This window comes from Sturnus vulgaris, chromosome 8, assembly GCF_052056855.1.
Source record: "Sturnus vulgaris isolate bStuVul1 chromosome 8, bStuVul1.hap1, whole genome shotgun sequence".
Taxonomy (NCBI): domain Eukaryota; kingdom Metazoa; phylum Chordata; class Aves; order Passeriformes; family Sturnidae; genus Sturnus; species Sturnus vulgaris.
The window spans coordinates 30,309,583-30,332,893 of record NC_142250.1 but is presented as its reverse complement, the minus strand read 5'-3'; the positions used below and the strand labels follow the sequence as shown (position 1 = coordinate 30,332,893).

General features: G+C 41.1%; 1 protein-coding gene across 1 annotated transcript in view; it reads left to right on the top strand.

The window, feature by feature from the left end:
• The first annotated feature begins 4,731 nt into the window (after positions 1-4,731).
• The window catches only part of CCDC186 (coiled-coil domain containing 186), a 35,563-nt gene continuing 16,983 nt past the window's right edge, over positions 4,732-23,311 (top strand). The window contains exons 1-3 of the mRNA XM_014872532.2: positions 4,732-4,843; positions 18,531-19,221; positions 21,474-21,600. Of these exons, the coding sequence (XP_014728018.2) occupies positions 18,548-19,221; positions 21,474-21,600 (801 nt within the window). The 5' untranslated portion in view covers positions 4,732-4,843; positions 18,531-18,547. The remainder of the gene's footprint in view (positions 4,844-18,530; positions 19,222-21,473; positions 21,601-23,311) is intronic.

Genomic DNA, 23,311 nt, shown 5'->3' with positions numbered 1-23,311 from the left:
CTTCTCTTCTGACAGCAGAACAAGCCCATTTCTCTCTGCAATTATTTCTATGTCAAGCTTCTCAAACCTTGATGTTCTTTGTGGCTCTTCTCTGGTGCCTCTCCAGCCTGTCCACATCTCTGTTGTGTAGCAGGGACCAAAAGTGAACACAGCATTTCAGGTGTAGCCTGGCAAGCACTGAGTGGGGCAAATGCTTCTTTATCTGTGTTGGTGATGCCCTTGTTGAAGCCCAGCGTCCTGTTGGCTTTCTTTGCTGCAGCAGCATCCTGTTCACTCATGGTGAGCTGCTTGTCCACCAGCTGCTTGATACACAGAGCTGCTCCTCAGATGGGTAGATACCAGCCTGTGCTGCACTTCTGGATTACATTTTCCTAGGTGCAAGACATTACACTTGACCTTGTTGAACTTAATAAGGTTCTTGTTAGCTCACTCTTCCAGCCTATCCAGGTCTCCCTGCAGGGTAACTGAGTGTCAGAGGTAACTGAGGAGAGTGCTCTTAGCATGGAGGCTGATCAGGAGTGACATCCCAGGAGCTGCACGAGGCTGGTGTGACTTGCCTGCAATTGTTAGCAAGAGCTTTTGGTTTACCTACGTGTAGGTTCTGTAATAACTGTACCAATGTGTCACAGCTCTAGGATCTAAATGCCTAGGAACCAGCTGAGACACCACTGTACTACATGCTGAAAAAGGACAGTCCAAGCAACATATAATGAAAATAATTTTTTCCAATTGTAACTTACTCAGAGCACTTGAGTGATCACACTTGGGATTTACCTTTTATAGATCAGATGTGATGATGGTGGCAAGCAGCTTCAGCAGAGATGCTGTCCTTACCTGACACGTGGAGGGAAGATGGCGCTTTGTGAATTGTGCTCCCTGAAGACCCCAGCAAACTGTGCTTGCTCAGAATAAAATAGTTACACAATGAAAGCAATTCCCAATGAAGAAAATAATAACTCTTTATGTAATTTTGCCACAGTGTGAAATGCAGGAATCAATTCAGCCCGCAGTTATTACGTTACAACAGACCAGCCCTCTGACAAATACAGAAGATGGGATTCGGGCAAGCTGGACTCTGCTGCCAGCTCCTCCTTGGCAGTGCCAGACATGGCTCTTGTACCCCAGTGGTCTCAGAGGAGTGTGGGGTATTGCCCAGCACATCTGCTGTTTGAGCCACCTCACTGTTTCTCTCTTAAAGTGGATTTGCTAACACTTCTTTAGCTGAAGGCGAAAACATAGGCATGTAAGCCCTTTCAGTGGGAAAAGCTATAGAAATACTCTGGATAATTAACAAATGTCTTCTGGAAACTGCGTAATTAGATGAACACTTCCTTTCCTTTTTCTTATATAACAAAGCATGATCCAAAAGCCAGAACTACAACCTTTTGAATATGTGGGCCAAATTCTTCTTCTGCCTCTGCAATGCAGAGCTTGTCTGCAGCAGACAAGTCTGTTGTAGGACTGTCTGTCTTTCAGATGATAAGTTCTCTCACTCAGGAATTGTTTTCCTCAGCATTTGTACATGCCAAATAAGAGCTATGGCTGGCTAATTAAGAGGTACAGTAATTCATTCTGATTTAACAGGCATGCAAGTTGCCTGGGGAAGGATTCTCTCTGTGACCTATCATTGCCATTCCCTAAGTATCTGTGGCTGCCTCCTGGGGATAAGATACTCTTCAGATGAAAATTTGGCTTAAGCACAGGTATTATAAGAGTCAGAACTGTCAGCATCAGTTCTGGGACTAGAGCTGTGGGGGGTCCAGCTGAGTACAAAAAAATCCTTTTCTTCTGCCTTTAAGGAAGAACTTCACTAACCGGCTCTATTTTCTTAACCTGATTTTAATCCTTCTCTAAAAAAAAATGTCAAGAATAAAAGGCAAAAATCAGATTAAATTCTACACACTAAACCACATACAGGTAACATCAGTGGGACTGCAGACAAAGTGTACGGCAAGGTAAAAGCACAAATCTTAAAAAGACTGGGACCACAGTATACTAATGTCTCTGCAGTTGTCTTTAAAGAACTAGAAGACCAAATATGAAAAGCAGGATTTGGATACTGAAGTGACTGTGTTACAGAGCAGCAGTGTGAACTTTGCAGCTCAGCTGCAGAACAGCAGCAGTATTGGCAAAGAACCCTTTCTGAAAGCAAAGCTTAGACTTGTGCTGCATGGCAATTAGCAAGTGAGTGTTGCATGGCACTGCTTTCTGAAGAGACAATTTTTACTTATCTCTGTTCCACACCTTATTTTTAGCAAGATGGAATACACAGCATAATTTGAGCAAAGCAAGGGCTAGACACTTGCCTTTGAAGTGTTATTTGGAGGTTAAAGTTGAGGGCACGAGTGTTCTCTGCAACCTACTTCCATTTGTGCTTGCAACTTAATGTTTTTAAAGACATATGGCTTCACATGACTGACTCCTTTGCTGCTTTAGAGGTGATGACTAGGACATTGTTTAGTTATCTGAAACAGTATCATCTTTCCCAAAACAATGGACATTGAAAGATTTATAGTTATGATGGCACTGAAAGGTTTGCAGCTTGATTTTCTCTAAGATCCTACTGTTTTAAGGATAGTTAAAATGTTTTGTCCTGGTTTTGGCTGGAATAGTTAATTTTCTTCCTAGTAGCTGGTACAGAGCTGTGCTTTGGATTTAGGATGGGAACAATGTTGATAACACACTCATGTTTTTAGTTGTTTCTAAATAGTGTTTACACTATTGTCAAGGACTTTTCAGCTTCTCATACCCTGGCAGCAAGAAGCTGGGGTGGGAGGGGAAACACAGCTGGGACAGCTGATCCCAGCTGGCCAAAGATTTTTCCATACCAGGTGGCATCATCCTCAGTAAATAAACTGAGGAAAAGGTGACCAGGGGCCACAGTTTGGGAACTGTCTGGGCATCAGTCAGTAAGTGGTGAAAAATTGCATTGTGCATCACTGGGTTTGTATATATTACCATGATTATTATTTTATTTTCTGTCATATTAAACTGTCTTTATCTCGACTCATAAGTTTGAGTCTTCAGTTCTATCTCTTGCCCTGCTGGAAACAGGAGTGAGCCAGCAGCTTTGGGGGGTCTAGTTGCTGGCTGGGTATCTTGGATTGCAAACACTGGAGTTAAACAACAGTTTTCAAGGAGCATTTTCTAGGACCAAATTTGCAGTTGCAGCTCTGAAATTCCAAATACCTAGGAAGAATATGGAGAAAAATAACTTGCTCTGAAATAAGGCTATTAATGTTTGTAAGTGAAGCTATGCAGCACATTCTACTTTGAAGGTCATCCATGAAACAAACTGAAGAAATTATCACTGGGTAGGTGATGATTTCATACATGCAGGTATGTGTATGCTTTTATACGTATATAAAAATAAATTAGCCAAAATAAAGGAACCATCTGATCTAATATCAAAGTTAGCCTTGCTATGAGTAGGGGATTGGACTAGATCATTTACTGAGGTCCCTTCCAACCTGAATTATTCAGTAATTCTAACTTGCTTTTCTATTGTTATGTTTAAGATGTTACTGCAGGAGAGATGCCAGTGTTCATTTTAGCTGAGCTGCTATAGCAAATACAACTGCTTTCACTTACCAGCTTGTCTGCTAAGGTATTTTTTCAATTTATCTTTTATTAAATAAAATGGCATTTATGCCGTGCTCTGGATTCCAAAAAGCTTTGTGTTCCACTGAAAAACAGCTGATCCCAGCACTGAAATATAGTCCAGATTTTTGATGCTCACCAATTTTTTTTTAATTTTTTTTTTTTAATCCAATCAGACTAAGAGACTAAGGAATGAAGTCCCGCAGGTGCTAAGTGAAGCTGTTTATTAGCATTACTGGATTGACTCTTGCATGGCATGTGGGTGGAGAAGGTTTTGACACTATGTCCAGGGGTTGGTCATGGAGAATGAGATGCTGTTTACTTAAGGGAAAATATTCTATTAGTCATTACTTAGATTACTTGTGCACTGGATCTTGCAAAAAGGAGAGGCATTTTCGTAACCATTTCTCTGAAGACTGCTGGGGTGAAGAATCCCTCCTCCTGTAAGGCAACTGCTCAGGGCTGTGGTTTTAGATAGTGCCATGAATACCTGACATGAGATCCCTTATTTAACATAATCATATGTTTAAATGAGAAGAGAAAAAACCCCACATAGATTGAAAAATTATCTTGTGTGAAATCATAGCATCAGTTACGTTGGAAAACACCTCTGAGATCATCGAGTCCAACCTATGACCCAACACCACCTTATGAAGGGGACTAAGCGTCACGTCCAGGCTTTCCTTAAAACACCTCCAGGGACGGTGACTCCACCACCCTCCTGGGCTGTCCGTTCCAGTGTCTAATCACCCTTTGTGTGAAGAAATTCTTCCTGCAGTCCACCCTAAATGTCCCCTGGCGCAGAGTGCACTAATAGCCCAGCATTGTGTCCTGTATCCAGCCGCTCGGAGGTTTTAGCACCGTCCGTGCATCGCGGGCTTCGGGCGGCGCGGGTGGGATCGCGGCAGCAGCACGGGGCCGAGGGAAGGCGGCGAGATGGGTCCCGCGCCACCTGCTGGGCCCGGCGGCTGCCGCGACCGTCCGCTCTCCCCCGGCCCGTCCCGAGCGGCACCGCAGGGACTACAAGGACCGCAAGCACCGCGACCCCCGCGGGGCTGGGCTGGGCCGGGCCGGCCCCGCCGCCCGGGGCTGCCCCGATCCCGCCCCGCCGCCGGCCCCGCCCGCCGCCGCCATCTTTGTTGATGTGTCAGCGCGCCGGGCCGGGCGGCCGGCGGGGAGCGGGACGGCGCTGTGCCCGCCATGGCCGCGCTGTCCTCGCTCCTGCCGCACGAGTAGCCACCGGGTGAGGGCCCGCGCCACAGCAAGGGCGGCCGGACAGGGTGGGTGGGGTGGATACTCGGAGGCGGCGTCCCTCAGCTGCGAGGGCACTGCCGGGCTCCTCGAGGGGCCGGCGCGGCCGAGGGCGCCGGCGCTCGACGGGACGGGACGGGACGGGACGGGACGGGACGGGACGGGACGGGACGGGACGGGACGGGAGGGGAGGGGACGGGCGCTGCCCGGCGGGCTCGGGAGGGGCCGCGGGGCCGCTGATCCGCTTCGCTGTCAGCGGGCGATAAAGCCTGGGGGACGCGGCCGCGGGGGCGGGGGAAGGACGGGAGGGAGGCAGAAGTCCCCCGGGTGGCGAGGGGCTCTCCCCGTACAGGTGGGGGCACTGGGCTGGCAGAGGTCGCGCCAGGGCCGTGGGCGAGGCGCAGGAGGAGGGAGCGAGGTGACAGCAGGGCCGGGGGTGAGGTCCTGCCATGGCAACACCTTCCCGGTCAGACTCCGAGCGGGCAGCGCAGGCTCCTGTGCTGGCTCGCAGCCTCTTTGTTTCTGTACAGCTTTCTTCTCCGCGGTATTAATTAGGTTGTGCTGTTTCACTGGCTGCGTGTCGATTTTGCTGTATGGGTAAATAACCAGATAACAAAGCCCAGCAACTGTTACGAAGGTTATTTTTTAGAGCCGGCTGCGGTGTTGGCAGCAGGGTACGTGTCCTTGTTTTTGCAGATGGCATTTGTAAAAGCTGCTTGACCTTCTAGGTTTGAAAGAACTTCAGCAAAATGATTATGATGTAGGCTTGCAGATTTTGGCTCTTATCCTGGAAAATAGTCTGCACAGGTCAGTCTGATACATGTATACTTCTAGTGAGACTCTGTGCAGACCAGAAGAGGATTTCTTAGGGCATCGAAATCTGTGTGTAAGATGAGAAGTATGGCATTCCGGCTTTAGTGCTGGTTTGCTTTATATTCTTGCAGAGCTGCTTTTCAGAAGTTAAAATGTTGTAAGTAGACTGCACTAAAAATCCAGGTACGGCCACTGTCCCAGTATGTATAAGGAAGTTGTTGAAACTGTGGGCCACAGCTGTGTTTCTCTGTGGGCAAGGAAAGGTAATCACTGACTGCTATGAATGCTTATGTTGACACTGACTTTAGGGAGGAGATGGTTAAGCTCTGGAGTTACGAGAAACTGGAAGTATGAAGATGTTTCAGGAGGCTGTTAGATGACATTTGAAATGTCATTTGTTTTATATAAAGAAAATAACTAGTTCTAATTGCCTTTGAGCTTATCTTTTGAAAATCTTCAGTCAATTCTTGTCTGGTTTTAAAATAGTAGTTTTCTATCATTTTATAAGACTCAATTTGGAGTTGTTGACAGTTGCTTGTTGGCATTGTGACGTTCACTGTTTCAAACTGTTGAGAAAAGGACTGAAGAACCAAATACAGAGAGTGGTTAATTTGGTCCTAATTAGCAGCTCTGTTGCTTAATGCTACCTGAAGTTAATACTGAATTTCCTGAAGCTCGCTTTTTAAAGAGCTATTAAAAATAGAAAGGCAATGTTTTTCTGGACTTAATAGTGTTATTAGGCATGTTAAATTAGTAGATGTGGGCTCCAGGAAGTAATATCGTGTACTTAGTTTATGAATTTATTTTCCAATTGCCAAAGACAATATTGGATAACCTTATGGATAATACTTACCTTCAAGTCATAGTCTAAGGCCCTGCTGCCTCAAATTGAGGGTGAAAATAAAATCCCATCAGAAGCAAGTCAGTGTCAGACTAAAGGGGAAAATCATGACCCTAATTTCAAGAAGTGCATGGAATACTGATACTGTAATAATGTTGTATATAATACTACTTCTTAGATTAATTAAGAAAAGTCAGTATTTTGTAGAGCTCACAGTTGACTTTTTCACATCCTTAAAGGTTTGAAGTGTTTACATACTTGTTTCCAGGGATACTAGAGGAACTCTAGGAAAGTCAGGTTTGAAAACAGTAGAACTCTACTATCCCCACAGATAATATTTTTCAGTGTGTAGTGACCATACAGACAGTAATTCTGTGGCTGAATTTTACAGCCTTTTGCATGTTCTGGAAACAACATTTGAAAAGCAAACATGCTGCAATCTGCAGTGCCAAATATGCCAAGATCCATATCTTACCAATGCCATGACACTGCAGGTTGCTAAGAAGGTCTGCCAGAGCTCTGGCTTCTGAAGTGTGAGCAAAAGTTATGGCTCTGTTACAGGTGTAGAGAACCTGTCATAGAATGTGTGCTTTGCCCAGGTTGTGCAGTCAGTCATAAATTTGATTTCTTCCCCTCCCTTAAGCCATTCTTCTTTGCACAGGTGATGTTATCAGTGTCAGAAGGTGACTATAAGCAGGTTCTAGTAAGGACAGAGCTGCTCCTGGCCTTGTTGTAAGCAGAGCTAAAGGCAGGGTGCTAAAACCTGTAAGGGCACAGTAGTGGTATTGCTGTCATTGGTTGCTGAGGTGGAGACTCATTTTATTGACTTGGAAGAGAAAGAGTTGTTCTGTGATGAAGACACACAGAAGATTGCAAGTCTGTCTGTAAACCCTGAAGTATCCAAGCCTTGTGTGATGTTCACAGTAAAAGGATGCTGTTGCTACCATGTTGTTTTCCCCTCGTACAGGACCTTCCAATGTTGGGGCTCCTATGACAAAAAATTACACTCTCAAGGTTACCCCATGACTTGTGTTATGATAGGAACAAATCCAGTCTCACTTGTTAAACCTTAACCGATGAACTTTATTTTGAAGTTGTGCTGTTGACTCCAGATATGGAGTTAATATGACTGTAGTATTAACCATGTGCATGAGTTTGATAGAAAATCTGGTGCTGCCTTGAAGTAATTGTACATTTCTGTTCAACTATCTAACTTGTGATGTAAGCAAAGGAAAGCAGATACAAAGTTTGAGTAAACCTTGTCTTCTAAAGTACTTGTCTAATGTTCGAAGAATTAATAGAAGTGCTGAGCTCTGCACCTTGGCACTGTCATTGGTATTTAATGAAGTCACATTAAAAACCTGAGAAGAATAACTGAGTTGAAGTGTTAAACTGATAAAAACAAGGAAATTCTGCAAGTACCCAGTGTGTATAGTCACTGTTCCACTCCTTGCCTTTGAGCACAGGCATCAAAGCAGGTTTTTGTGTAAATTGAGTCAGAAGCTGTGTCAAGTTCTGCCTGGGCTGGAGGACTTCATGTCCCAGTGACAGCTAGTTTTTCCACTTTTATTTGATCTTGGACAAAAGTGAATTAATATTGGGACACCTAGTGTGGGTGAGACTCTGGTATGTTTCTTTTGCTTCCTATATGTGCTGTCTGTAAATACAGGATGACTGAGAGTGTGAGACCTCATGGCCACCTTCATTTTTCTATGGAGTACAAGCAATGGTGATCATCATCATCTCTTCTTCAGCTCAACAATTCTGTCTTTTTTCTTAGGCAGTGTGATGCTTTCCAATCCAGTTCATCTCCTTTTAGTGTGTTTCATAACTTGGGTGGCTTGATGCTCTGATTAATCTTGGATGTAAGCAAATATAAATATATCTTGGAATTGTAAGTAGATATATAAACCTGGAGCCAGAAGGACTTTGAAATTCATCTCACATTAGATTATGTAAAATACCTGTGTTTTGGACCTTTTTATCCCAATCTCTTTCAATTTAGTTCAAACCTTTAATTTCTCTCTCTACACAGCTGCTAAACAGTAGAGCTGCATTTTGTATCTTATGTAAACCACAACTTCTTTAGTAGAATCCTTTTTTTTTTTTTAACAAACTTCAGTTGAAAACAGAGCTCTCTCTAGTACTTGAGCTTCCCTGTTTTGCAGTGTTACCTGGTGATGTAGTGCTTAGTCTGAGAAAGCCATTTGTGACAGTTCTTGGGAAAGATACCATACAAAACACAGGTAAGCTGGGTATTAACTGGAAACAATAGGAAGGTGTGTTTTGCTGATCACTATGTTGACTAGTAGACAGTAGCTATGGAAAAAGTAGCCTTAGGAAAAAGAAACCAAAAACTTCACCCACTAAGTGAAGTAGAAAGGTGTGGTCAGTCTGTCCAGATTAGTTTAGGTAAAAGTATTATTAGGATTACGGTGAGCTAAAACAAACTATAAAATTTCTCTTCAATTTTGTTTTTAGTCTTATTGTCATGTAAAATTGTTACCAAGCGTTCTGATGCAATGATAGGTTGGCACTGACTTGGAAAAGCATTTTAGTTTGCTGAAGTAATGATTATTGTGTAAAAGTTCGTGAAGAGAGGCATTTAGGTTTTGCAATGAGCAACCCGACTTGTAAGAAGCTAGAAATCTTTTCATACCCCAGAATTATTGTTTAGCAGTCTTGTTGGGTTGTCATTATACACATGGTAGCATATAAACTGTCTAAGAGGTTCATCTCTTACCTGAGAGTAATAGGTTGGAAATTGAATTTAAATGGCAGCTGATTATAACACGTGTCTGGCTGTTAATGGTTACTTTAATATCTCTGGCTTAGGATAATGTCTTTAAAGATAATAGAAAATACTTTATTTTTCAGTTGTGATTCTTCTAAGATTGTATTTCTAATGGAATATTTTATAGCATGTTAGCTAAAAGAGACGAACAGACCTTTGTGGAAAAAACTGTTCAGGCAGTTATTCTTTCTAATAAATGCTGGGTATTTGTGAAGCTTTTTTATATTGGGTTGCTGGTTGCTTCGTCTGTGTGTGACTTATCAAGAAAACTCTACAAATCATTATTCTCTTCAGTATTTTTCAGCCAATAAATTGTACCTAAGTCTTTGAAATACAAAGTCCATCTCTGGTGTTACACTGGATTATACTGCATCTCATATTAACTCTTGAATTTGCATTTGACCTGGCTAAAGCACTTGTACTCTCTTTTTGTTGCTCAGGAACCTGCAAGAGGGAAATGGGTCTGTAACTGTTCAAATTGTGCTCATGTGCAGCTTTTGCTTTTAGTGAGGTCTTCTGATGAGCATCAGAGCTTTATCACGAAAATCTTTTGACTGTTGACATTCAGTCATATGTCACTTCTAATGCATGAGTGGAAATGGAAGGCAGTACAAAAAATCTCTTTAGCATAGCCTTTAGTCTGTGCTGCAGTGATTGGGAAAAGAACCAACCAGTTATTGCACTATAAATGATAAATGTGCTTTTGGTAAAGTTATGTATTTATCTTTGCTTCATGAGCTTCAGTAGCTGCATACATGAAAAGAGGTGCTTCCAAGATGGGATTCTGCTTAAGTGTAATGAACCATGTTTAAAAATCAATCTGTGGATTGGGATTTAATATTATATGTTCTTTGATGTGAATGAATAGGAGACAGAGTAGTTTAAATGGTGGAGTGTATATTGATTCTGAGTTGGTATGTACGCTAGCCTCCTTTTAAAAACCATAATTATTGTTGAACAACAACTTCCAAGGGTTAAATGTAAAACTGCTCTCTCAGGGTAGATTTAGGGCATTGCTGATCTTTGTAAGAATTTTTGAAAATCATGTCAGAAGAAAGGTATGTTTTGAAACACTGCTCAGTATTACTGAGTAAAAGACAGCCCTTGCTTGCATGTGAAATAAATGTTAGATTCCATTCCAGCAGAGAGAGCCGAAGTCTCAGCTCACCTCCGAGTTGTTGCTAAGATGGAGAACTACTTGTTCTGGGTGCTTTTACAGGTCAGAACGCTATAAGACATAGTGGACGTTTCATTTGTAGCTGAGTCCAGTCCACAGGTGTGTCTGGGCAGGTTGCTGAGAGCTTGAACTGGTAGTTGAGGGCTGGAGTAATGGGAGAGTGATTTACAATGTGACTTGAGGTGTAAGTGTAAATCTTCAAAGTAGCTGTAAAATGCACGTAACTTCCTCTTGCAAATTCACACGGCTGCATTTTAATTTGCTATTGGATGATGCAGGAAAAAAAAAATCCATGTTTTCTTTGCAGTTAAAATTTTATGAGGATAATGCTTTTTATTGTAAAAACCCAAATCTGTCTTCCAGTTTTAGATTTAGCTGGTGGTTTGGAGTTTTTTAGTCGTGTGTGTGTATCTTGGCTTTTTAACATTTATTATTTTATTATTGGATAATTGTTAAAAGATTGTACAGCTAAATTAAAAGTATTTCTTTTTTTCAGCTATAACACATATCAGTGAACAGGCCTCTTGATTGGAGGGCTGTTAGAAAGCCAGAGTAATAAAAGTGAACAGTTCCTGGTATCTCTTTAGACTAGCTACAATTTCAGGTGCTTCAGTGCTCTACTTTGGTTTCTGAAGTATTGCAGGTGAACAAACAGGGCAGTCACTGTGAAAGCATTACATTTCTACCTGGTTTAGCTAGGGTATAGAATTTTCTGTTCATCTAGTACTGGGCTATGTAGAGAGAAACCCCACAACTTTATATGTAGGCAAGCTGTATGTCTGCTTTCCTAAATTCAGTTTTACTAAAACTGGAGTGATTCATCCATGTCTGAATCCAGCACCTTCAGTATCAAAATGGAGCTGTCTTTACCCTTCTTGCTCCCATACACAGGGATCAGCCAGCAAACAAAAATCTCTGTAAACCCATGAACAGGAAATTTTGGTGGAATTGGAGAGAATGACGCAGAAAAGAGCAGAGATGTTTGTAAGATCAGTTGGAATGTGTTACAGAGAGCAGTAACAGTGCCTGGGACAGACAGCTGGTTATTTGAGCTATGTGTTGCTGCCCAGACGTTTGGCGTGGTACTAGGGAAAAAAAGTCAGTTTGCTCTCACTGGGGAGTCTGAAGGTGTTGAAAATAAACCCCTTTTCTAGTTGTCTCCATAAGAAACTCTCCAAAGGACAAGCATCCTTTCTCCTGGTTGCTGACACTAGACACTAAACCTGAACTGCAGAGTTCAGAAACCAGAACCAATATGGAATGATAGTGAGTGTTAACAGAGCATTTGAAGAGATGACTGCTTAAGGATGTATGCTTGGATTTTTATAATGAATTTCCAGTGGAACTTATCTTCAGAATATGCCATCTTGGAAAACAAAGAGTAACAGCAGCAATTTTGTGAGTTATAATCCAATTCTTGACAAAGAACCAGGAAGTACAGATCACGAATTACAGCATTAAGAGAATTGCTCTGAAGCAGTTCCAAAGGCCTTATTTTCTAGGTAGGTTTTTCCTGTAAATACCTGGACTTTGTTTAGAGGTGTGCAGTGATTCCTTAGCAAGTTTACAGCACACACTGCAGTGACCGAGCAACTCTTGAATCCTGAGGTGACATCAGTGTAGGAGCAGTAGGGACTTGTGGGAACTCGGGCTGCTTATGTTGGTGTCACCAGGCTTTTCTGTCACTGAGCTGCTTGCCAGGCTGTGTCAGGGTCCTTAGGGGACACTGCTGAGTGTTGGAGTCATCTGCTGTGACTGATGGAGCACTGCATCACTCCTTTCCTTGTCCCCCACCTGCTCTCTGAAATGCATCACAACTCTATGGCAGCTTTGAGTAGTTTTGAGACTTCAGTCTATTGCTAAAGGAAATGTGAGTACTCTGTGTGACTGATATGAAATGGAAAGCTACTTTGTACTTCTGTTTAAAAATGAACTTGCTTCATATCGTATAAAACCTGTCTGGATGCTTTTTACATATCCTGAGGTAAAGAGGTCTGAGCTGATGTGAGAACTGCTTTTTCACAGTTTTATGGATTGCACATGTAGATTTTTGGAGAGTAGATGATTCCCTCTTCATCTGTGACAGTGCTACAAGGCCTTTCTTAGGAGCACAGCCAGGTGTGGAAAACATCTGTCCAAAGATGATGCAAAAGCCTTTCTTGTTGAAAGGAGCTAAAATAATTGACTGCTACTGGCCATTATATTATGTAATATGTAGTTGCATGTGTCTGGTATCCAGTAAACTGCATTTGCTGTATTAAGTTCTTATTACTCCCCTTTCAGAAGGTTTTGTTCCTCAGAGTCACTTATCTCAATGCTCCTCACTTTGATTTCAAGCCTGGGTTGAATAAGGTTTTGTATATGCACACACCCGTGAAGCATTATTCCTTCCTGCCCTTTTTGCCCTTCTCTCTGCAGTACGCTTAGGCATTGCAGTATAAATATATCTTTTTTTTCTCTTGAAGCAGTGATTTTTGTTTCTCAGGACCTTGACCTTAAGTTTGCTTACAGAACCACCCCAGGCACACACTTCTGTCATTCTTTCTCTGCTTATTGTAAAGAGCCCCATTGTGATAGTTACTAGGTGACAAGGCACACTTTCTTTTTTTCCATTATTAGTGGAGTCTTCTAGACAGCCGCACCTCAGAGAAAGTTTCCTATAGTTACCATTTAATGTGTTTCTTTAGCTGTCATCTCACATGTATTTTGAAATTGGCTGAAACAAAATAATTTCCTCCTTCTTGAATATTTACAATATAAGTGTTGAGAGTTTGGATAAAATTCTATCCATTTTATGAAATTAAATGCTACTATTAGTAGTGCATCCGCTTAGGAAAGGCTTTTGCAGTCAAGAATTTAAAAGAATCACATTTGCATTCAATAGGAAGATTGAAAAGACGGGCTGTTTGAAATGCAATTATATTGAATTAAAACACACCAGAACCTTGGCATTGGCCTGTACTCATTGGATAGCAGGCTAGAGCTGGGAAAGATGGTGTTCCTAATTGGAATTAACAGTACTGCCACGGTGGGAAGGATTTTCAGGCAGTACAGTGGATGAACAGGCAAGGGATGACGGTGCCAACATCTTCCTTAAAAAGTTAGGAGTGTACGTACTTCCAGCAGAGGAAAGAGGAGGACTGAGTGTTAGAGAAACTGCTTTTCTCTGTGCATGGACTCTGAAGTGAGAATTTGCTGTTACAGCATAAGCTTTTCTGGGCTGCTGCTGAAGGCAACTACAGGAAATATATATTTTTTCTTCCTTTTGTTGGCATGTTACAGGAGTATGTATTGAGATTTTTGATGTTCTCCCAGGATAATCGATACTTTCATTGTGTCAGATACTTCCTTGAAGAGCTTAAATGACTCATTGTTGCATTTGTTCTTATTTTTATCATTTGGTTAGCAGTTAATAGATGATGTTTCTGTTGTGTAACAGAAAGTGAATTTAAAAATTGCTATTTCCTGAGTCTCTGCATTCCCTGACACACCTGGGAGACATTTGTATTCAAAAGCTGGTGGTGCTCCATTGGCAGGCTCTCTGCTCCCTGCCTCTGATTCCAGCCAGTTGTGCTATCAGCAATTTAGCAGATAAGCACATCTTAGTTTAAGTAGTGTGATAAATGGTTTGTGATCCTTGCCAGTACCAGCCTTTAATGTTGTGTGTCCAGCTATTTAACTACTTACTCATTTTTAGATGTTACATTGGAACTGATGCTGATGCAGATTTAAACTTAGTTTTGTGAATAATGATGAAAAGTATGCATGCTCTTTGTGTCTTTGAAGAGCACATCTGACGAGAATAAACAGTGGCTGTTAAAAAAAACAAAGGCAGTCTTGGTTTTGAAGGGTACAACTTGTATAGGGAGATGTTTGGAAACGTGGCTGAGCTGTGCTCCTGTTCCTCATTCCTGCTGCTCTCATCACCAGGATCTGAATTGATGCATTTCCACTTGCATGGCTTTGTGTCACTGCACTGGGTGAGAATACAGCCAGCTGTCTCCTCTGCTATGGAACAGGAGCAGGAGCATGGGGGGATGTGTTTGAGTGTCAGAATAATTCTGAGCTGTAAAGCGGAGGAGGCCGACTGGTCAGACCAGTTATGTGAGTCCAGTCACAGCAGAGTCCTGTCACAGCTGCACAAAGTGTCACAAGGCAGTGACAGAGCTTTTCACGTGCTGCCCTAAAGGGAAGGCAGTCATTAATGGCATGTGGGCAAGCAGGCTTGGGCTGGACCACTCCGAGTGCTGCCTTGAGAAGTTCCTGTGGCACGGGCAGCAGGAAGCACTCACGTTGCGGGTGAGACACACATCACAATATCACACTTCTGCCTTATGGTCGAGATGATCAGGCCTAAGGAAGGAGCAGAGCAGGTGGTTGAAGGTGGAAGCTTTGCTAAACACTGCAAGAACCCAGCACTTCGCTGTCACTCAACACACTGTCTGCTTGTTTGATGTTTAAGCATATCATTACATAAACCAGTTCACTTGCTTCAGTCAAGATTTGCTTTTTTTGATTGTTTTTGATGCCTTCTGAAGACATCATAAGAAGCACTAAACACTTTTGTTTCCTTAGCACAACATACATAACTTTAGTACATCGCTGATTTTGAAACAGTAATTTGTTAGGATGAGTAGGGTAATACAAGATGGATATTAAACCTGGAAAGGCGTGGAGCTCCTATCAGGTGGTGGTCCAATATTAGCTGGAGCTTGATGGACTTGTATGTTTGATGTGCAACAATCGAATATTAGCACGTTTCATCTCAACTGGCACCTGCTAGACTGGCAGCATTGATTCTTTTATCACACAAAATGTTTTGTTTACAAACCATGAGCCTTTTCTTTAGTGACATCACTGCAGTTTTCTGTCTCTGGCATTATATAGGAAGTATGTTATATTCAGTAGACAGAACAAACTTTGAATATTCAAGAGACATTTGAATATCAGTATGAATTTGCATTGACAGCTGCTCTGAATGAGTTCTTTGGACATTTCTGGTGTGAAAATAAACTGTGATCTTGTGATCAATTATTTAATTTCTGTTTAAGAGTTAGTAATTAGAATGTAAAAGCTAATATTATTCAGTGACAGTAGGGGGCAAAAAATCTGTGTCTGTCATGAACAGGTGCACATCAGTGAAAGTAGAAGACTTGGGCAGATAAGGCTAAAATCCAGTGTATTGGAATCATAAGGACTGTGAACTTAATGTGGCAAATTATATTCTAGGTACCACTGAAAATTAAAGTATGTCTGCAGGGAACACTGAATCATCATAATTTACTTTTCATGCTTTAACTGATTTGTATAATCATTACTCAAATTCCTCATGTATTTGATATAAAACCTACACTTTATGATTAATAATAACTAAGTTATTATGGATATGGAGTTAATGGCTTTTTTTTCTTTGTGACTGAGTTGTGCAAATAATTGTGTTTCTGCTTCCATGTAGATTAGTCTTTGTAATACTAACTCACAGTATTATTTACAGAAGGAAGTAACATAATAAAAAGAAAATGTAGTGACCTTCCTAATGTACTCACTTAACAGGGCTGTATTTTTCACTTGTTGCTCCCATATGGAGATAAATACCCTCCAGTTTGCTGTCTGGACTGGAAATCGTACGTATAACAACCAGCATGGAAGTTCATATACCTGATTTTACCACTCCGTTTCTTGTGGTAAACGTGAACTGCAGCAGTTGGGCAGTCACAAGCAGGTTTGAGGCAGTAGTACATCAAACAACTGCACATTTTGAAGTTCTGTAACACTTCAGAAGGTACTTTAATAATAAAGGCTTAAAATGAGGTAAAAAACCCCTCTGATTGTTCCAGAGAAAGCATCATCAAGAACTTGGACTGGAGTAACTACTAGAGAAAAAAAACAGTTCCTCAGCTTTATACTGATACAGTGTCTTTTACAGCTGAGTGTGTGGATTATAAACTACTTTTGACGAGAGGGAACCCGTACTAGAAGGTGAATTTTTTCGTCCATCTTAACTGCATCATTTGCAGATTATCTTACAGTTATTGTTTAAAGTGCTAGTCTGAAAGCACTGGTTTTTAAGAGCATTTTAATTAAGTAGGAGCTAATGTGTTCTGCTACTATCAAACTGAATACTTTTTCTTGCAGTTATTTTCACTTTTACTTTCACATTGAGACATTGTTTTATTTCAGAATAACACTAGTACATTGTGAACTTTTATTACTAGCAGAAGTTATCAAAGGGTAGATGGGTTCCAAAAGAGAATTTGTTTGTACTGCACAAACCAAGCGGTGGGATTTGCTGGTTTCAGTGTTGACCTAGACATAAATCTTTTGAAGCAAAGGGTAATCAGGGATTTTATTAATACCAGAGAAGATATTTTTGTAGAATGGGGAATCCTTGTCACATTGTAGAGACTCTCTCATTCCTCATCTCTCTGCTTGTTTGTACCTGTCCTTTACCACTTGTGTTCTGGTTCCCACTGATTTGTACTGGGTTAGAGGCTGTAGCTTTGAGGAATTTTTTTTTTTTTTTTTTTTTGGAAACAAAAAAAGGAAAAGTTGCTTGCTTTTACTTAAAAAATGTGTGATGCTTATTTGTGGCTCTTGTCCAGTTGTGATATGTTGCCTTCCATACTCTAAGATGAATGCTCAGTTTCCCATGTGCTTCCCTTTTGCTGATTAAACGCCAGTTACAGCCCAGCTGAGGGTTTCAGGTACTTGCAGGAGGAGTTTTGTAGGATGGTGTTTCCTGGTAGAAAGGTCTGGGCTGGAGCTGCTTTTTGTGCCTAGCAGTGAAAGGTGACAGTGGTAACAGTTGGTGACAGGTGTAATGGGATTCATAAACCCCTCTGTTTTGACAGTGTGAGTCTCAGTAGGAAATGTTGGTTAATAAGGCAGCATTCTGGGGGAGTGGAGGGGAGCCAAGCAGCACAAAGGGTTTTCCTTTCAGGCTGAGGCAGAGGGAGGAGCATGGAGCAAGTACCTGAGTGGCTCAGATGGTGTGGCTGTGCAAGGGAGAGCTGAACAAGTCAGAAAGCAAGGATGGAAACAGGCTTAATGTGGCAAGTAAGCACTTCCTTTGAGATAGCTCTTGGAATAGCAGAGAAGAAATTATAAATGAAAAGTTTGCCTTGTTTATAAATAGCTTAAATTACCTGGAGTAGGAGGACAGGGTTGCATATAAAAGTTAGGACTGCTGTAATGAATTTCTTCTAATGGAAATAAGGGCTTCCTGTGCATGCTAGAAATGCCAGTAGTCTTTTCAGATGCAGGACCATCTGGGATTCCTCAAAAAGAAGATACATTATTATACCCAGGCTCTTCCATAATTATTCTGGCTTTTTGGATCTCAATATGGTGTCCTTTCTAGTGCTTCTAGAGAGGTTTTACTGAGCTTTTTAAGTCCTTGCTCTGCAAGCTACTGTTTGAGACAGCAGATCTGCCACAGACCATCTGTGCTCTTCAACAGGGGATTTTGGTTGCTTGAAAACAGATGCAAAAAGAGGATCTCACCCCCATCCTCCCCCAGTCCCTTCCCTTAGTTTCCTGGGTACAGATGCATCTTACTGTATAGATGCTCAGTGAGGACATGACAGTAAGGAATTGGATATTCTGACTGGACCAGGGAGTCACCCTATGTTGTAAAAATGAGTAAGTCAAGACATACTGTTGCTTTCAAATCGTGTAGGGAAGTGGAAGGTGTAAGGCCCTGGATGCTTAATGTTTTTATTGTCACGAAGTATTTTTTAGAAGTGATTATTTGGAATTTTTGTGGATTAAAATGGCAGAATTATTGATTCTAAAAAGTTCTGCCTTTTTATTGTCTTGGCATTTACTATCTCTCTGCTTCCTGTTCGCTGTCCCTGATTTCTCACCTTCTCTTAGAAAAACTTTGTATTTTGAAGCGTTTTCTTAAAAGTTGGGCTGAACAATCAACAAATTCTGTATAACATGTATCTAAATAATTTTGCACTTTTAATTTTACTTTCTAGTAGCCTTCATTTCCCCTATCTCAATGTCTTGATATTATATATAATATGTTGTAATATGAATTTTCTATCTAGATTTCCAAAGGAAGATTATGGAGGAGTATTCACCAGACATGCAGAGCACACTGGAGCCAGCCAATCTGTCAGATGATGCCTCTTTCAAGTCCCCAGATAATGAGAAGGCTGATAAAACACCTGGAATGGAGGAGTGCCCAAGCATCAGTTGCACTGGGGGTGATGCTGGTGTCTTGGAAAGGGAATTGAGTTCCTTGCCTTCAGATCAGGATGCAGCAGCTGTTGGCATCAGCAGCAGTGGGGCCCCAGAAGAAGGACAGCAGCAGTGTGGAGGAGCAGATTCCTCTGCCAATGCCTACTGTGAAAGAAAGGCAGAAGGCTCCACAAAACCAGAACATCTACCTAGTGAAGAACTTGAACAACACAATCCAAAATCTGTTCAGACAGAACAATCATTAATGGAAATATTACAGAACCTAAGGGAGGAATCTGACTTCGTGAAAAAATCGAGTGATAAAATCTATTCAGAAAGCCCTTATGACACAGACTGCACAAAAAAGCTTATTTCCACAATACATCAGACTTCCTCACAGGAGGATTTGCTACAGGAAATAGAGTCTGAACTCTTATCCACGGATTTTTCAAAGGAACCAAAGCTCCCCAATGGTGTACAGAAGGGTGAACGTGCCTTGGCTGTGTTTGAAAAATGTGTCCAAGATAAATACCTGCAGCAAGAGCAAACTATTACAAAGTGAGTATTTGAGTATGTGTATCACAGCTGGGGGTGTGTGCTGCATGTTGTGTGCACCTGCATACAATATTTTGGTATGAAGCAAGTTGTCTGAAGTTGGTATGAGGATAGTTAATGAGCTTTTAAAATTGTTTTTTAAGCGAGGAATCATTTTTATTTGTGATACTGTAAACAAAAGCGTGCTTAGATGTCTGAATTCTTGCAGGATTTGGCAGGAGCTGAATAGCCAACTGTGTCATTCAATAGCTTGCCAATGTCTAGAATTACTTAAATACTGCAGCAGTAATGGAGATTTAAAAATAGTCCAGGATTCATTCAGTCCATATGTGTCTGTGGAGAAATTAATTTCTGAAAGTACTAACTCCCACAATGGACATTTTATTTATGGTTAAAATTGCTTGTTTCTTTTACAAGTAGTATTCAATCTCCTGTCGTCATCCAGCAAAGTTGTTCATCAGATTAGAGTATTGTTTGAGTTGGAAGTTTCATATACAGATAAACTACTCTTTGCACATTTTATAGGAGGACTTCTGAAATGCATGGCTTATAAGTTGTTATAATGAACTGGGTTTAATAGTTCTACCAGGCAGTATTCAACATTAATATTTCTCTTCATCAAATGCCAATTCATTGCTTGATGTCATGATTGCTTACTTGGCATTTAATACTTTGTTGCCTCTTTAAAAATGTTTTTTTTTTTTGCTAACAAAATGTAGCCTCTAACTTAATATTTATTCGTTTTTGCAGAGCTGGAAATGAGTGTCCTACTTTTCATGTAAGGCTCTCCAATACCATGATACAGGAGGACATCAAAGGAAGGGAAACCAGATAGAGGGAGAGTCCCAGTAGGGAAAGTATTCTCTTGCACTTCACTAGTTAACCTTTGACAGAAACCATCCATGTGAGGAAAGTCAGTTGATGACAGGAAAGCTCAAGAATGCAGTTAGATGTTCAGAAGTTACAGAGGAGTGGGGATCTGAAATGGTGGGTGTGTAGAGAGGAGTAATTCCAGGAGATCTGAGGTAAAGAGTTTTACTTATTCATGGTAAACTCAGAGGCAATGCAGTGTTTTCAGTCATGGACCAATTACTTCCGTAGAGACAAGTGTTTTTGTATGTGTTACATATATGTAAGAAGGCTTTATGTAAAAACATATCTCTTTTTTTGGCCAGCTGCAACCATTTGACACTTGGGGACTCACCTCAGGAGTGTGAAACTGCTGTGGAACATTTTGTTTGGTCCAAAGGGTATTCTGGGTTGTGTTTGTTTTGTCCCTTTATGATCAGCAGAATTTCTTGTAACATCATCTGAAAATAGCCCAGTTGTCTCCTGTGATCAGATCTAAATAAATACGTCAGCAGCTGTGGCGTGAATTAAGAGTTTGTAATCCTGGAATATTCCTTAATACATTAAAAAACAGATCACAAGTGCTAAGCTCTCTGTAACTGATGGTTTTGAATTACTTATAATTTAGGAGACTAGTTTGTTCAGAGATTTTTTTTTTTCAACAAAGAGGAGGAGATAAAGGGATATTTAAGTATCTTTTTCAGGTAAATGCATGCCTCCCACAAATTCTGCAATTAGTGGCCTTAAATACCCACCATGTAATAGTATCTGAAAACATGTGAATACATTTGAGACTGTTTATTCAGGAGTCACTTCTGAGTTTTATGCTAGAATGACGAACTAGGTCCGAGTTGGCTTCAAGCAGCTTAACTGGAACTATTGCTAAAAATTGAACTTTATAAGGAGTCAGGGCATGGATACCTGTTACCTACTTAGCACTTAAAAATCAGGATTCTGTTTCTTACCGGGTTGTGAACTTCCATGGGTACTCTGAGAAATCCATGAAATTAATAAAACCTCTGTAATTTGTGATAAATGACTGGTGAAACTATCTGACTGGAAGTTACTGTCTTACATTACCTTACAATTATTAACATCTATAGTTTTGTAGTTTCATAAGATTACCAAATGTTCCATGTTATTATGAACCACAACAACCCTAAAAAGCTGGAAACAAGGAGTTTCCTCACAAGGAGGTGGCTCCTTACTGTTTTGGAGTTAAGTTCCCCATGCACGTTATTCTTTTTTTTTTTCTTGTTAAGGTTTTAATGGATTTTTTTAGGGTTTCTGGCTTCCAATAAAACTTGGCAGATCAAAGAGCAAAAACCATGTATCTCAAGATTGAAAACAAGCAACCAAAAAATCCAGTACTGATATACCTTGTTGATAATTTTTTTTCTTTACAGATTGATTAAAGAAAATAAAAAGCATCAGGAACTGATTTTGGAAATTTGCTCAGAAAAGGACAACTTAAAAGATGAGTTGAAAAAACGAACAGAAACAGAAAAGCAGCACCTCAGCATTATTAAACAGGTACAGATAAAAGAGAAGTGCTGGTTAGTATTTCACCTGTGTATAATGTCACTGTTGCCACTGTTGAGCAGGACATCATCCCTGGTAGCACAGAAAAGGTGGGGATGCCAATGCTTATTATCCTAAGCTTTTTAAGAGGATAAATCCACTCTTGTATTCCTATAAATTGTCTAAAAGCTTTTAGTGAATTTGGATAAACCAACTTTGTAGATTCACATCCCTTGAGTGTTCTGTATCTGGAAATCTCTGCTGTGTAATAGCAGCTACTAAATACAGGCCTTTTCTCAGGGGACTGTTAGAACCACAAGGAGAACCATGGTGTGTGCATGGTGTAGGCTGGTTTTAGTGTGGGAGGAAAATATTTCACACCAGGTGTCATTGCTTGGCTGCTCTCAGCCATATGCTGATGTCCCTTCAGCTGGCTGGCCAGCTTTATAAACTGATTACAGGTTATATCTTGGAAATCTGGCAAGAGAAACATTTAAAATACTAATCTCTGTTTGTCCAAGTGCTGGTGACTAGCCTGCTTGTCAGGTTTCTTTGTTGGTGGCTGCATCACGGAGAAATCTGTTCACAGAGCAGGGTGTCAGGCTTGAAGTTTTCTAGAGGAATATATTCATGTAATATATTCATATATTCATGGTTGATTTCAGAGAATATTTGAAAATCCATGATGTGCTTGAAAATTGAATTGGAAAGTGTTATTTTTAGGCTACAAATTGGAATTGCTTGTGCCTGAATAAACCAGTATGAGCAGCTCCCCCATTCATTCTTGTCTGTATTTCCATGATAGCTCTGTCATGAGTCATGTATGATTTCATGAAGCTCTGTCATGCAGCAATTGCTTTATTCCATTCTGAAAAAGTATTTGAGAGGGTGTTAGTGATACTAAAAGAAGCTTGCAAGTGATTTCAGAAAGTGTTTTTTTGGACTGTAATAGTTCTGTATGGCTGTTGATAGCACCTGGAGCTGTAAGAGAGATTGCAGTGAAACACTTGTATTTTTTCATTTGTGATGGTAGTGTTTTATTGTTGGAATTTCTGTATTAGTGCCTTATGGTAACTTTTAAAAAAAGGAAGCTTGGCTGCACTCACAGCTCTGAACAAGCTGTACCTGCCTGCTTGTACATGTGAAGCTTTTTCTTTGGCAAGTGATGCATTTGCAGGGCTGAGCAGAGTGTGGTCAAATCATGGTGTGGTAACAGAAGTAAATTGGGTGATTCGATTCTTGCCTCTTACACAGCAGCTTGAGATTGCAGAATTTACAGTACTGATCATGAGCTCCTGCCCCTTCTCCCCCAAAGCAAACAAAACCCCCTAACCTGGGTGAGTTGGCTTTCCCCTGGGACAAGGAGAGTCGTGAGGCACAGTTTGAACAATGTTTGGGCAGTGTCACAGCCTTTGTGGCCACTGTGCTGCTCCTGCTGGACTTGCATGACTTGGCAGGGAATACACTCTGGGAAGTGTTCCAGTTAACACTGGGGATTATTCTTCAGTTGGATCAGGTCTCTGACTTGCTTCACTAGGTGGCTAAAAAAAGTGCCAGCACAATGACTTAAGCTCATCTTTATTTGCTGAGTGATTTTTCAATGAATTAATTCCCAGTCCAGTTCAGTATGGATGCATGGCTGCTTTGCTGGCATGGTGAAGGATATGGGACAAGGATAGAAACAAAAGGGTGGAAGGTGGAGCAACCTCAGATAACAGCCAGC